Source organism: Callorhinchus milii, unplaced genomic scaffold (assembly GCF_018977255.1).
Source record: "Callorhinchus milii isolate IMCB2004 unplaced genomic scaffold, IMCB_Cmil_1.0 Scaffold11, whole genome shotgun sequence".
Lineage (NCBI taxonomy): Eukaryota > Metazoa > Chordata > Chondrichthyes > Chimaeriformes > Callorhinchidae > Callorhinchus > Callorhinchus milii.
This window is the reverse complement of record NW_024704752.1, coordinates 16660784-16673476: the sequence shown is the minus strand read 5'-3', so window position 1 is coordinate 16673476 and position 12693 is coordinate 16660784. Positions and strand designations below refer to the sequence as shown.

The 12693-nt window shown below is 39.8% G+C and overlaps 1 protein-coding gene across 3 annotated transcripts in view; it reads left to right on the top strand.

Annotated features, from left to right (window-relative positions):
• Window positions 1–12693, top strand: part of dock10 (dedicator of cytokinesis 10) — a 94384-nt gene that overhangs the window by 19601 nt on the left and 62090 nt on the right. Inside the window, exon 1 of one of the 3 annotated variants that reach the window (XM_042339034.1) lies at window positions 148–309. The exons of 1 other annotated variant lie outside the window; for it this stretch is intronic. In XM_042339034.1, coding sequence (XP_042194968.1) covers window positions 148–309 — 162 coding nt within the window. Of the gene's footprint in view, window positions 1–147; window positions 310–11459; window positions 11640–12693 lie in introns of those variants that run through there. One more of the 3 variants, XM_042339035.1, reaches the window with a different exon arrangement.

The window sequence follows — 12693 nt, the reverse complement described above, 5'->3', positions numbered from 1 at the left end:
AGTCAGCTGAGTGCGGATTCGGCTTCTGATTGGAGAGCCGGTTGCTTGCAGCTGCAATGTAGGCTGATTTCAGGGACAAGGATCCACTGTGTCTCAGATATAGCATAAGCATAGAAGAAGTTATTCTGTAGGCTTCAGGATGCAGATATGGGTTGTACTGCCAGCATTGTTCTGCTTGAAGCCTTTCGTTCCGTGGTGCAGAGGAACTGTGCACGTATCTGCACCCGGCACCAGGAGCAATTGTCACTCGAATTCTTGCCACTGGATGAATCGGATGGAATGAGCAGACCCAGGACTCTGATAATTATGGTACAGTAAATTATTATAAATTCATCCTAATCTGAAAATACTTTGGCTGAGAAACCTCTTTCGGTTTTCGTAATAAGTGTCAGAATTGTCACTGGAGCCTCTATACTGAAATGAGTAAAGGAACAGCCACTGAAATGCTGTCGCTTTTGAAATGGGCATCAGAGTTACAGTGATGTGATATTGCATCGTTGCTAAGTAGCAATTCATTTCTCCCTACTCTCGCTCTCAAATGATATTAAACTGGGCGAAGGAAGGTCTGTTGTACTGTGCAGTGTTTTAGATGTTGTTAAATATCCATTGAATGTTATGCTCTTGTTTACTTCCAGGTGTTTCAAATTCATAATACGATTTTGTTAAGGTGGTAGTAAATTATTTAATTCAACATCATATATGTTTCATTGTTTGCATTCTCTGTTACATTATAATAAAACTGTTGCATTCCAAATGCTTAGCGAATCCTTCTGTAACAACTGTATAATCACATTTTCAGGAATTTCACCATCTACCCATTTATTTGAAAATGTAAACTTTGAACATTGAGAGACTGTAAAACATCTGCATAATTTTCAATAAAGCAGGAAGCTATTCATATGCTTCATGTGGCCCTTCAGCCCTAGGCGTTATGCCTTTTATCTGTGGTACCCAACACCCATAAGAATATAGGAACACCTATAGTTCATTTCAACCCATTTTACATTACGAAAGCTGACTTAAAGAGTGGGGTTGGAAATAAACATAGTTGCTTTATCTTGTGGCCACATCTCATGATAAGCTCATCGGATGTGATACAGGATGTGTTAATTTGTATACATCCCCTCACTCAGGAATGTCCACAACAAATGTCAGGCCATTGAGTTTCTATTCCCTCTGAGTCAAAAGGTCTTGGGTTCAAGTTTCACAGTCTGCATCATGGGTGTGTGTGTGTGTGTGTGTGTGGGGAGGGGGTGCGTTGTCAGAGGTGCCATCCTCTGGCTGAGATATTAAACCAAGGTCCCATCCCCCAGTTTACGTGGGCGTTAAAGATCCCATGGTACTGTTCAAGAAGAGAAGTGATTTTCTCCTGGTGTCCTGGCCAACAGTCTATCCTATTGAAGGAGTGGGCTCAGTGGGCCAAATGGCCTTATTCTTGTTCCAGAATTTCTTGCTTTCTTTAAACAGTCTGAAAATCTCACTCCCGGTCTCATGATCTTGCAGATTCAGACTGTGAGTTTCACAGGCATGCCGGGTGTGAGAGCAGTTATATAAACTCGTGACGCATAGAACCGAATCTGCTGCCATGTACACCAATGAAGTGTGAAGGAAGCATTGTGCTACTATACGCCAAGGAGATCATTATTTCAGAAGGTTTTTTTNCCCCTTCAAAGTTGTCTTGTTGTTTTGCTCAGAATCCCGTGTCTATGGGATACATCCCATGATTTAGTTTTGCACTTAAGCCAGAAAACCAACTAACAAATCAGAAGTGTGATCTATGGTGGACCGGTCTGGCAGCGGTTTACGACGACACAGTTTATCTTGAGGGCAACGTTTTATTTCAGCACCTAATAACCGCCACATTGCCTGTGTGATGTTGTGGTTTCCACAGGAGCTGGTTACATTTTTAAAACCGTGGCATAAACTGGTCTCTCGTGTCCTCTGTTCTACCATTGGTGGCCGCGCTTTCAACCATTACTCCCCGAAACTCCTGATCACTCTCCCTCTATCCCTCCGTGTTGCCAGAATTCTTTCCACATCTTCAGGTCACTCCTGAAGACCTTCCTCTTTGACCGTACCTACGGTCACCTCTCACCACCCACACCAGCTCGGCGTCCTGCTCCACCATCGTCAAGCGCTCTGAGATGCTACCCTGTGTGAGAGGCGCTATGTAAGTCCAAGTTGCTGTTGTCATTCTTGGCAGCTCAATTGGTTCCTGGGAATTTGAAACCTGATGGGGTTAGGGTTAGGTCTTCAGATGAAGTAGGCCTCATTAGATTTCAAATTAAGATTAGTATAATAGCTAAACATATCTGCCAGGGGTTTGAAGGGAGAGAGGGAGGGAATTAGCTCCAAGGAGAAATGACTGCAGTTGATTCCGCAACCCGTCTGGCTCATCACTGGGAATCGGGAGTCCAGACACTCCTTCCACCTTACCAGCCAAAGACATGATGGTTTAGGCTTTCCTTGGTGGACAATGCCCTACACTGTTGTTAGTAATAACAAATAACTTTGAGGAGTTTCAAAGTGCTTCACAGGATTTTTTTTTACTGTGAAGTGCAGTGACTGTGTGTTTGTAGGCAAACACAGCAGCCGATTTGTGCACAGGAAGGTATAACAAACCCAGCCGTGAAAGGAATGACCAATTTTGTCCTGGGGGATTGCTGGCCAGGACACCGGGAGAAAATCCCTCCTCTTCTTGAATAGTGCCACGGGATCTTTGAACATCCACCTGAACAGGAAGACGGGAACGGTTTAACGTCGCATCCGCAGACGTAAGAGTTAAAAGAGACAACTGCCTCCGACGGCAAGTTTTGTTTATGTTGCTGCTGGGGGTCAGTGCCACTGCTGGAAGTGCCCATGGAAACAGCCACTGTGTGTAATCTGCATGGTCTCTGGCACCAGAGCTGCTATTGGTGGCAAGCCAGCAATGTAAATACACCATACGTGCTCTCAAGGTGACCAATTTGCCAGTAAACTGTTTTGTTTACAGTATTTTATCACATGGGTGGGGAAATTTGAAGCTTTCGCTTGATGTGCAGTTCAGTAACGGATGTAGGAAGAGTCAGACACTCATTGAATATATCACCCCACAGAGAGATCTGTATTTGATCAGGCTTTCGCTTACACCTTGGTAAACATCATGCTAATTTTCTGAGATCAACAGATTAAAAAACTCTGCCCTCCTTTTGGGGACAAACAAACCCTCATTGCCACAGTGTCGATTGGGGGATTGTATGAACAGAAGAACTTCAAGCTGAAACCTCTTGTTCTCAAAAGAACCACTCCTTCGAGGAGCGTTTGTTTCCCTTCAGATTTTTCTCTCTGATTTTCCTCCCTAACAATCATTGCTGGAGCACAGTTTTATAGTGATGCTGATCCTCCACTAATTCACGCAAATGATCGTCGCTTTGACACTGGGAGTGGGCATAAATCATTTTTCTTTTAAGTTTATAATTTGATTCCATTTCCTGAATGTGCAGGCCCACCCTTGTTGATAAAATTGAGCGTTATCCTGTTGCTATCAAGTCTTCAGACTCGCCGCTCCAATCTGCGTGATTCTTATCAAGTGCTTTGTTGCCAGGGTTACCTAATATGTAATGTGCGTCCCAGCTTGTAAATGTCAGCTGCCTACCTTGTTATGTGATTTGGAAGAGAAAAAATGCGTTGAATCGTTAAAGGAAGCCTCGTACCATTCAAATTAAATCCGACTTTATTTGATTTTTTTTAAATAGGAGAAAAAGCTCATAAAATCCCAAATTGGCAGCATTCTCTTGAATGCTGTTGATAAGCAGCTCAATTTTACTGCACAGTTTGTGTCACTGGCAAATCCCGCAGTGTTATTAGAGGTGGGAGGTACAGATATTGGGTGTAATATCTGGAGAAGATGCACAGCACTAGATGCTTGATTTGTAATGATCAAAAAGAACCAACTGAACAGTCTACTCTCTTCTGATATCAAAGCAGTGAATCCATGTTCAGGAGTTGATTCACAAAGGGCTTTAACTGGGATATTTTATTACTGTCTATCGGGTCATAAGGAGAGGACCTATTTGGAGGGTATTCGGTGTCTGCAGGAGATGAGTAGAAAGGATCTTGATTGAATCCTGTTATTTCCAGTTAGTGCTTTTACACTTGGTACTGATATTCTGTAAAATGTTTTCGAGCTGTTTCCTGAAAACATGTTTTTTACACTGGTAAAGTTGACCTGGGGCACCGATTTTTCACGAGGAGTGCTGAAATGTTGAGCAAGTTATAACTGGCAGTTCACATTGCTATCAGAAAATGTGTTATTCACAGAGCTTAGATATTCAGTGCCTTTGGATACAACCATGCATGCGTGTATTATAGATATCATTATCGGGTCACTTAATTTTCCTCTGCTGGTATTCATGTAAGTAAATCATTTCATACAGGTAACAATATCACTGTTGCATATTAAATACATTTTTGTTGGTTGCAAGATATTTTACTAAATGATTTTTGCCATCTGGCTGTTACCCTCCAGGAACAAAACCCAACATTTCCCCCTGCAGCTGCTATGAGACTGAGAGGATGTAAGGAGTGGGCCACTATACTTTTGGAATTGATTATACAGCAGTAGCTCAAGTCGAAAAATGCAAATTGCTATTTGTTCCACAACACAATGTCAGTTTAACACATTATACAAATGCATCCCAATTCTTCATCTTCTTTGTTCACAGCTGCTTCGCGCTGACAGGTTAGTAATGCAATATGATCAATGATCATGCCACATCTTTTTCTTTCTCTGTACTAGTGGGCACCTGCCCATGATATACATATGATTGGCAATTCATTTTCAAGGTACTTTGTTTGACTCGCATTAAAATCCAGCTGCCACAGCTCAGCCAAACTATCAAATTGGCCCAAGTTCCTCTGACTACTATAAGCCTTACTTCTCTGCACCTGGCTACATAGCTTCATGTCATCAGTGCACTTTACAATATCACAATAGGTTCTCACCTCCATGTGGTTCCCAAACACTGAACACTTGGGGATCCAGGACAGGTTTGGGGAAACGTCTGAGACAAGGAACCGGGACTGAGCTTTTGTAGATCTTATCCAGGCGGAATTTTAAACTCAGACTACAAATCTCAATAGTTAATCCCACTTCCAAATGGGAGTTACGTATTGTGAGGATATTAATTATTTACAAACCTATAATCGGAGTATGACTGGAAGTAGCTGGGTAGGGAACAGTTTATGAAATCAATTATTCAGAATCTATGCAAAACACACCATCTTCCATTGTCATGTTCACAAAAAAAATTCATTGTTAAATTGCAATGACTTGCAGGTCCACTTCCTGTGGCTATTATTTGCACTTAACTTTTTTCCAGAATTGGTATTCGCCTTCAGCAGTGAACTCACTCTGACGAATATGCTGTTTAAAGTACAGAACAATGTTCTGCATTTTAACATGCAATTTAGTCCCACACATACTTTATTAATACGATTCTTTTTCCAACGCGGGTACCCAACAAAGATACAAACACAATTGGAATCCTTTCAGATGATGTATTGCCTTATTGTGTTCAAATGTCTTCAAGTGCTTCGCAGCATTTTTTCTCTAAAGTGTGGTAAACTGTGGATTTGTTGGCTGACAATCGATGAATAATTTCTAATTTTTTCCAATTGGCACATGTCTCTCTGCGACTTGCCTAGCTTACTTTTGCTGAGGTTCCACAGGTACATGTTGCCCCCAGGAACCCTCTTGACGTGTGAGCTTTGGCAGCGAGTGTTAGCAGGTCACTTGACTGTAGAGGGCGTCACTGCAGAGACTGACCTGTCCCCATGCGGTTGCCATTTACGTGTACAATCAATAGAGGGTGCTGCAGAGAGAGAGAGAGTGAGATCCGGGGTAGGAACCCTGGTTGGTTTTCCCCTCCCAAACCATAGGGAAAGCTGGGGGCAACTTTGTGCTACCTGGCACAGAACAGCAAACCCATCATTGAACAGAATTTGAACCATTGCACTCGAGTTCATAAAATGCAGCTCAATCCGCCATAACATTGGGGCTGCCCCCGCTAACCATTTTTATAAAAGAATCATAATATACTTTAACAAAAACAGAAGTCGCTGGGAACACTCAGCAGCCTTTCTCCTTCTGAACGTGCCACACTCCACTCTCTCAGGACCAATCCTGACATCATTGTCAAATCCATTTTCTTCCCTTCTGCCATAATATACTTTCCCTTTGACAATAGTTACCTGCACAATTCTCCTGTAGGAGAAGTTACCAGTGCCTTAGTATGCATGGCAACGTGCTACCAGTGAGATGTCATAAACAAATGTACATGGATCGGAAATGGCATTATTAGTGCAATAGGTAATTCATCTGACTATTGGTTATTGCAGATTTGTTGACAATAATCTCTCTGGTTTTACAAATGTCTCCTTGGATGAGAATGTAGAAACTATAATTCACTGAAGAGAGATATTTTGATACTTGCATACTTCATTGATTAAAATCTTAGACCTAGATGGTGGAGTATAAACACCAGACAAGATTGCTTGGATGGCCTGTTTCCATTCTATGGCATTTTATGTAATTCTTTGTAACTTGATGAAGTTTGGCTAATAATCACTAATTTAGATAGGATGTTATTAATCTTTCCAACAATGGAAGTAAAGTGTTCACCTGACATATTTGAACAATAATTTTATTATACCAAACAGTTATAAAGTGAGAGGGAAAGTGATTCAGTCATATGGATGACACTTTATGGAGAAAGTGCTTACTTTGTGACTTGTTAAAAGTAACAAGCGAAACCATCTTCATTAGTGAAATGCTTTAAAAACTGATGTATTGGGATCCAATGGTATAGATTTAAAAATGAGATAATGTTTAAAAATGAACAACTAGATTTATTTAGATGCAATGTGATGGCCATTGCATTAAATTAAAGGCTTTGAATTAAATTTTCAATGCTATCTATACTGATTAGCAGGCAGCTGACTTCTCTGCATTTCAGCATCAGTGCCAAATGTATTACAATTTTATTCAGTCTTTCTGTAAAGTAACCCAAAGCTTTGTCCATAGTAGAGCTGTTTCTGCTTTCAAAACTACTGTACTTATTAGATTTGTGTAAATAAAGTGCTGTTTTCTCATGTACTGTGCAATCTGGGTTAAAGGCTACTTTTGCGCAACTGTCTGTATGACAACTTCCAACAGAAAGATATCAATTCAGGATTAAACCTGCATTAGGTTGTTTCCACTTGCCAATTCCCAAATTTGGCAAATGGATAAAAATACCTTTATATTCCAAATATAGTATTCTTCCATGACAGTATGATAACCTTGGCTACATTGATCTCTCCACCACAATATACTTTTCAGTTGTGTATTTGCAGCAACTGCTAAATTAAAAAGGTTGAGTAGAATAAAATCAATGACCTCTACAGTTAAACTACATTTGTTTTACTGTAATGGTAGTACAGTAGTTTCTATTTTGGTTAACTATTTTCAAATATTAATACATAATCACAAAGTGCTGTGAAATGCTTCGAGAAATTCAGATGACGTTATAAAGCGCTATATGAAAAGTTTTATGTGAATCTGCTCCAAGAACCATCAACTTTTATTTCGCTTTCCATGAGGGTTTCAAATGTGGGCCAATTCCCAACACTCAAAATTTTCTCTCGACTTTGCTATAAAACTGTAGCTGTTGTAAGAATTATAATAATAATAATCCTTGCATTTGATATCCCGCTTTTCAAGTCTTCTAGATGTTTCAAAGCACTACACAGAATATGCTGTAAAGTAAATTGACTGTATACTTGTGGGCAAAATGCGGCAGCCAATTGTTCACAGCAGTGTCCCACAAACAGTCGTGGATTGAAGTGATCATTTTATTATTGTGTTTTTCTCTTGAGGGATTATTATCCGGCGTGTGGAGTAAAGAAATTTGCCCAAGGTTTCACCCTACTGGGAATCAAACCCAGGTCTCTCACTTGCGAGGCGAGTGCTCGAACCACTGCGCTATAGGACTCCACAATTTACTATTATGTAGCAAACTTCCATGAAGCTGAATGGAATAATAAACTCATACTTTCTGCAAAGGAGGTAGAACACACATGAGATTACAAATCAATATCTGTCCACCACTGTGTGAAACGAACAAGTCACATGGACACATACACCATAAAGTTGAGCTCTTGTGTGAATGATTTGCTAACAAAAAAATACAAATCGGATGTACTTGAACTTAAGCCTCTAGATAACAAAGGGCTGGATGGAAAGCTTTAGGACAAAGCCTCAACACCACCAGAATGAGATCAATTACAGGAAGGTCAGTATATACAAACTACACCCACAGTTTCCACAAGTCACTGACTCAGACTTCACCAGCACTGGCCACTCGTGCTATCTCTGATTGCTTGAGTGTAATAGAGGTTATAGCCACATGTCTAAGATCATAGGTTAGCCTGGCTCAGTTTGTAGCACTTGTGCGTCTGAGGTAGAAGGTTGTGGGTTCAAGCAGCAAGTCAAGCCTTTGAATTCACTCACTTCACATGCTTACATATTCATATTTTGACCTGAATCTCCAGTGGAGTATTCAGATGAATGTTAAGGATTGCATAGCCACTACTTGAAAAGAGAATAACAATTTTCCCAGGGTCCTGGCCAACCATCCCTCGAGAAAATTCAGATTTTTTGTTGGACATTACTGTGCAAATGGGCTGCTACCTTAGTCAACAAAATACAGTTCCTAAACTTTACAGTAAATCGTGTGAAGCACTTTGAGCCGTGCTCCTGATGTGAAAGTTGTAATATCAAATGGAAGATTTGATTATATGCTCCTGCACAACATTTGATTAGACAAAATAACCATCATTAAGATTGCTTTGTTTTATTGGAGTCTAACAGACTTTAGACATGGTGAACAACCGGCCAACTAATTCTCAATTAATTTGATTCGCTCTGTTTGAATTCAAATGTGTTAGAAAACTAAAGTAAAATCTTGTGCAAGGGTTATTTCCTGAGATCTGGTGATTTTATATCCTCAGCACCATCTACAAAAGCTTCAATATAAGTTGGACAATAAAACAGTGGCTCAAGTTGAACTGATTGTTCAAGATTAATTTTGAAGGAAGAAGGCACTATTACCCATCTGATCTCATCCTTACAGAATACTCATCTGACCCCCATCACAGCATCAAGCTGTTTTAGAAATGAGTCCAGTGTCCTGGCCTCAAACATCCTTCCTGATTATCTTTACAGTTGTTTGCGCTTTGTGTAAAGAAAAAGTTCCTGGTATTTGTCTTCAAATTGTCCTCTGCAATTCTAAACTTATGTCAAATTAAATCTATATAACGTTGCACTGACCATCATTTCCATGGTAATAAACAAGATAATCAGTTGCTAACTTTTCAGTGCTAGTCATCATGAACTGTACAGAGGTCTCTTGTCATCAGTATTCATCACGATTACTGTCCCCAAAACAGAATAAGCCTTCACCTCGTTATATAGAGTTAAAAAGAACGAATACAGGGGAGGGATTTTTAAAACTACCATTTTATCTCTGAGTTTATAATTTCTGCTTCGCTCTCATAGTGAATGATCTCATCTCGACTATGCAATGAGATTACTAGCCTGTGATCACTCTTGGGTATCTATGACTCTTTATATAACATGCACTGATTGTATTATTTCCCGGTAATCAACTCTGGTTTAGAGCTTGAGAAATGTTCAGTGATAATACCGCAATTTTCGAGCTTTTAGCGTAGACATCCTGCATTAGAGTTCAAGAACTCACTGCATTAAAGAATTCACTGCTGGTCAGCATCTGCATAATAGTCTCTGTCCTCAAATTAAAGTGTCTTAAAATGTCACACAGCAGGTTTCTGCACCATTTACACAAGGGCATAACCTCATTATAGGATTCAGACGAGTTTTAATTTCATAAGACCGTAAGAACAGTTTTGAGAAACGTCCTTCGGCCCATTCAATCTCAGCCTTTCAGAATATCCACCTTGTTGCCCTCTCATTTTATAATAATCCTTGCATTTGACATATACCTTATCACATCAGCAAGATGTCTCAAAGTATTTCACAGGATACCTTGTAAAGTGATTTGAAACCATGTTTAGTGGGTGAAACACGGCAGCCAATTTGCGCACGGCAGTGTCCTACAAACAGCGAGCGTGTGACCAATTTTCCACTGGGGATTGTTGGCCAGGACACCAGGAGAAACTCCTTTCTCTTTTCGAATAGCGCCATGGGATCATTAACGTCCTCCTGAACAGGCAGACGGAGCTTCGGCTTAACATCTCATCCAAAGGACAGCAACACCAACAATGCACCCCCGTCCCACCCTCCAGCACTGCATTGGAGCGTCAGCTTAGACCATGTGATTTCAAGTCCTGATATAGCTCTTGAACCATATACTCGAGAATGGTGCATTTCATTCTAAATAGTGTGTTTTTTTCTCACTGGAAGTGCCTGTTATCTGGATGAAAATCACACTTGCTAATGTACGATAGGCTACCACCTGTGATAAGCTATAAAGAAGGTAGCGCTGTTGCACATGATTTCTCAGAAATGGAGATGCAGGAAATGCCAAAATTAGAAATTTCCTATAGGGTTCGCTTCCAGTTGTTCATAGGCCTTGTGTTCAAACAACTTCCTTCCGACAATGCTTTGAAATATGTAAAATTACTCTTGCATATACTCTCAATTCCTTGTACATTATTTACAATCAGAGGAAGAAATGTGCAGCATTATTCTATCGAGCAGCTACGTTAAATACAGCAAGGGGTTCTCAAACCTTGTCACAGTGGGCTTCCCTAAGCCAAAGAATCTTTAACATCTGAGCAATCAGATAGAAGGTTGGTTTAGAAGGAGAGAGTGCTACCAACTAAGACAGACTGACACCTGAAGGAAACATTCTATAGGAAATTATGGTTGCTGTGTTGTTGGAGCTATGATTTGTGGAGTGTAAACTGCTGGAACTGAATACTGTAACACTGTATAATGTGATGGTGAAATTGTTATCCTGGAATTTTGGTAGATTGCCTTTTGCCGTGGGAACCAGGAAATAAAATTCACAAAGCTTTATCTGCTTGTATGTTAGCCGTGGTTAACTACCTCTCTCAAGACGTGCATAAATACTTTCTGGACTGTGCAAGGTATGGGTTAGAGGGGCCAAATGGTATTTTAGTTAGGTTCTTCCGTACTTGTTTGTATAAATAGACAGAGAACAAATATTTAATTGACGTTTACTAGTAGGTGCAGATGGCATCTTGTAGTGTTTTGTAAAAAAAAGGGACAGAAAATAAAAACGTAAGTTTCTATTTGCTATGAGCGATAGGATAATGGTCTGGGTTTTGGTTTTCTTTCCTCTATTCATTTGCATTGTGACCTGCGCGTACTTCCCCACCCACAGCTTCAACAGGCTTCAACTTTAAACCAAGTTCCTTGGTATGTCTTTCGACTGAGGTTATTCCAACTGTGTCATATTGAACTGCTCTGCCCAGCTTTCCTGTGAACACCAGGAGATAACGTAAACATGAGCTTCAGAGTTAAAGTCTTTAAGAGAGATCACAGCATTGATTTTCGGAGGAAACGTCGAACACGAAAACGAACAAACCATGTTGAAGAACAAAGGTTCAGTTCTGTATGTACAATTCTTGGTTTGCATTTAGCCATTCGTTGCTACAAATCAAATTGTAGTCCTATTGTCTCCACTGTATTAGTTATGGTTTAGTTTAAATAGAACTAAGTGTTTCTCAAATTGTGTCATTGGGACAATTGCTTTCCATCTGTGCAGAGAATCATTTTTAATTTGAGAAATGATTTTTGCCTTTATTTGTATCTTTGAGGACTTCATATTAGCACAAGCTATATTATGTCGGGAGTTCCCAGGTGTACTTGGAAGCAATAATATTAAACACCTGTAAAAATAATGCTTTACAGAGGACTTACAAAGTGCGATGAAGCAGTGACCCATGTGAGAATGAATGATTTCTCAGATTTTTTTAATTTCAGAGGTTTAAACCATTCAAATTAAGTATGGAGAAATGTGTGACTTCTTATTCTCACATAGCTTTGAGGTTATTTTACGTTGACAGCCACCACAGTTCTATTTCGAAATTGTATGAAGACATTCTGCACATCTAATGCTAGATTTTGTTTATGCCTGTTTATACACAACAGCATTTCTGCACCATATCTGTGTTGAAAATTGTGTTTTGGAGGCTGTTGAATATATATATATATAGATATACATCCTTGTTTTGCATGTTATCTTGTACCCATCGATGCAGGTATAGATCTAATAGTTAGAAGTGATAGATTGCATTGGTTTACAGTTGCCTTGCGGTGATCAAGTGCTTAATCTCATCGTATGGCATTGGAGAGCTTCTACGTATTTGTAACGCATAGAATTTTAAAAGGGTATTTTAGACCTAACTTGTGTCTTCCTATTTAGAAGAACACTGAATGTCTATTGATTTTTGTAGGTTTCAATGTGTTTTTCGTAGGTTTAGAGTAAAAGACGTTCCTGCTTGTACTGTTCGTGCTACAGAAAAAGAGGATGTGGTTTCTTTATTCAGAGAGACTTTATTAAGTCATTTCGTGTAAGCATGATATTTTAGGGGTGTACATCCAGTAAGCTATTAACTTTGATACTTAATAGTTTACTGAATGAATGTATCAGAGTAAGAACTTTC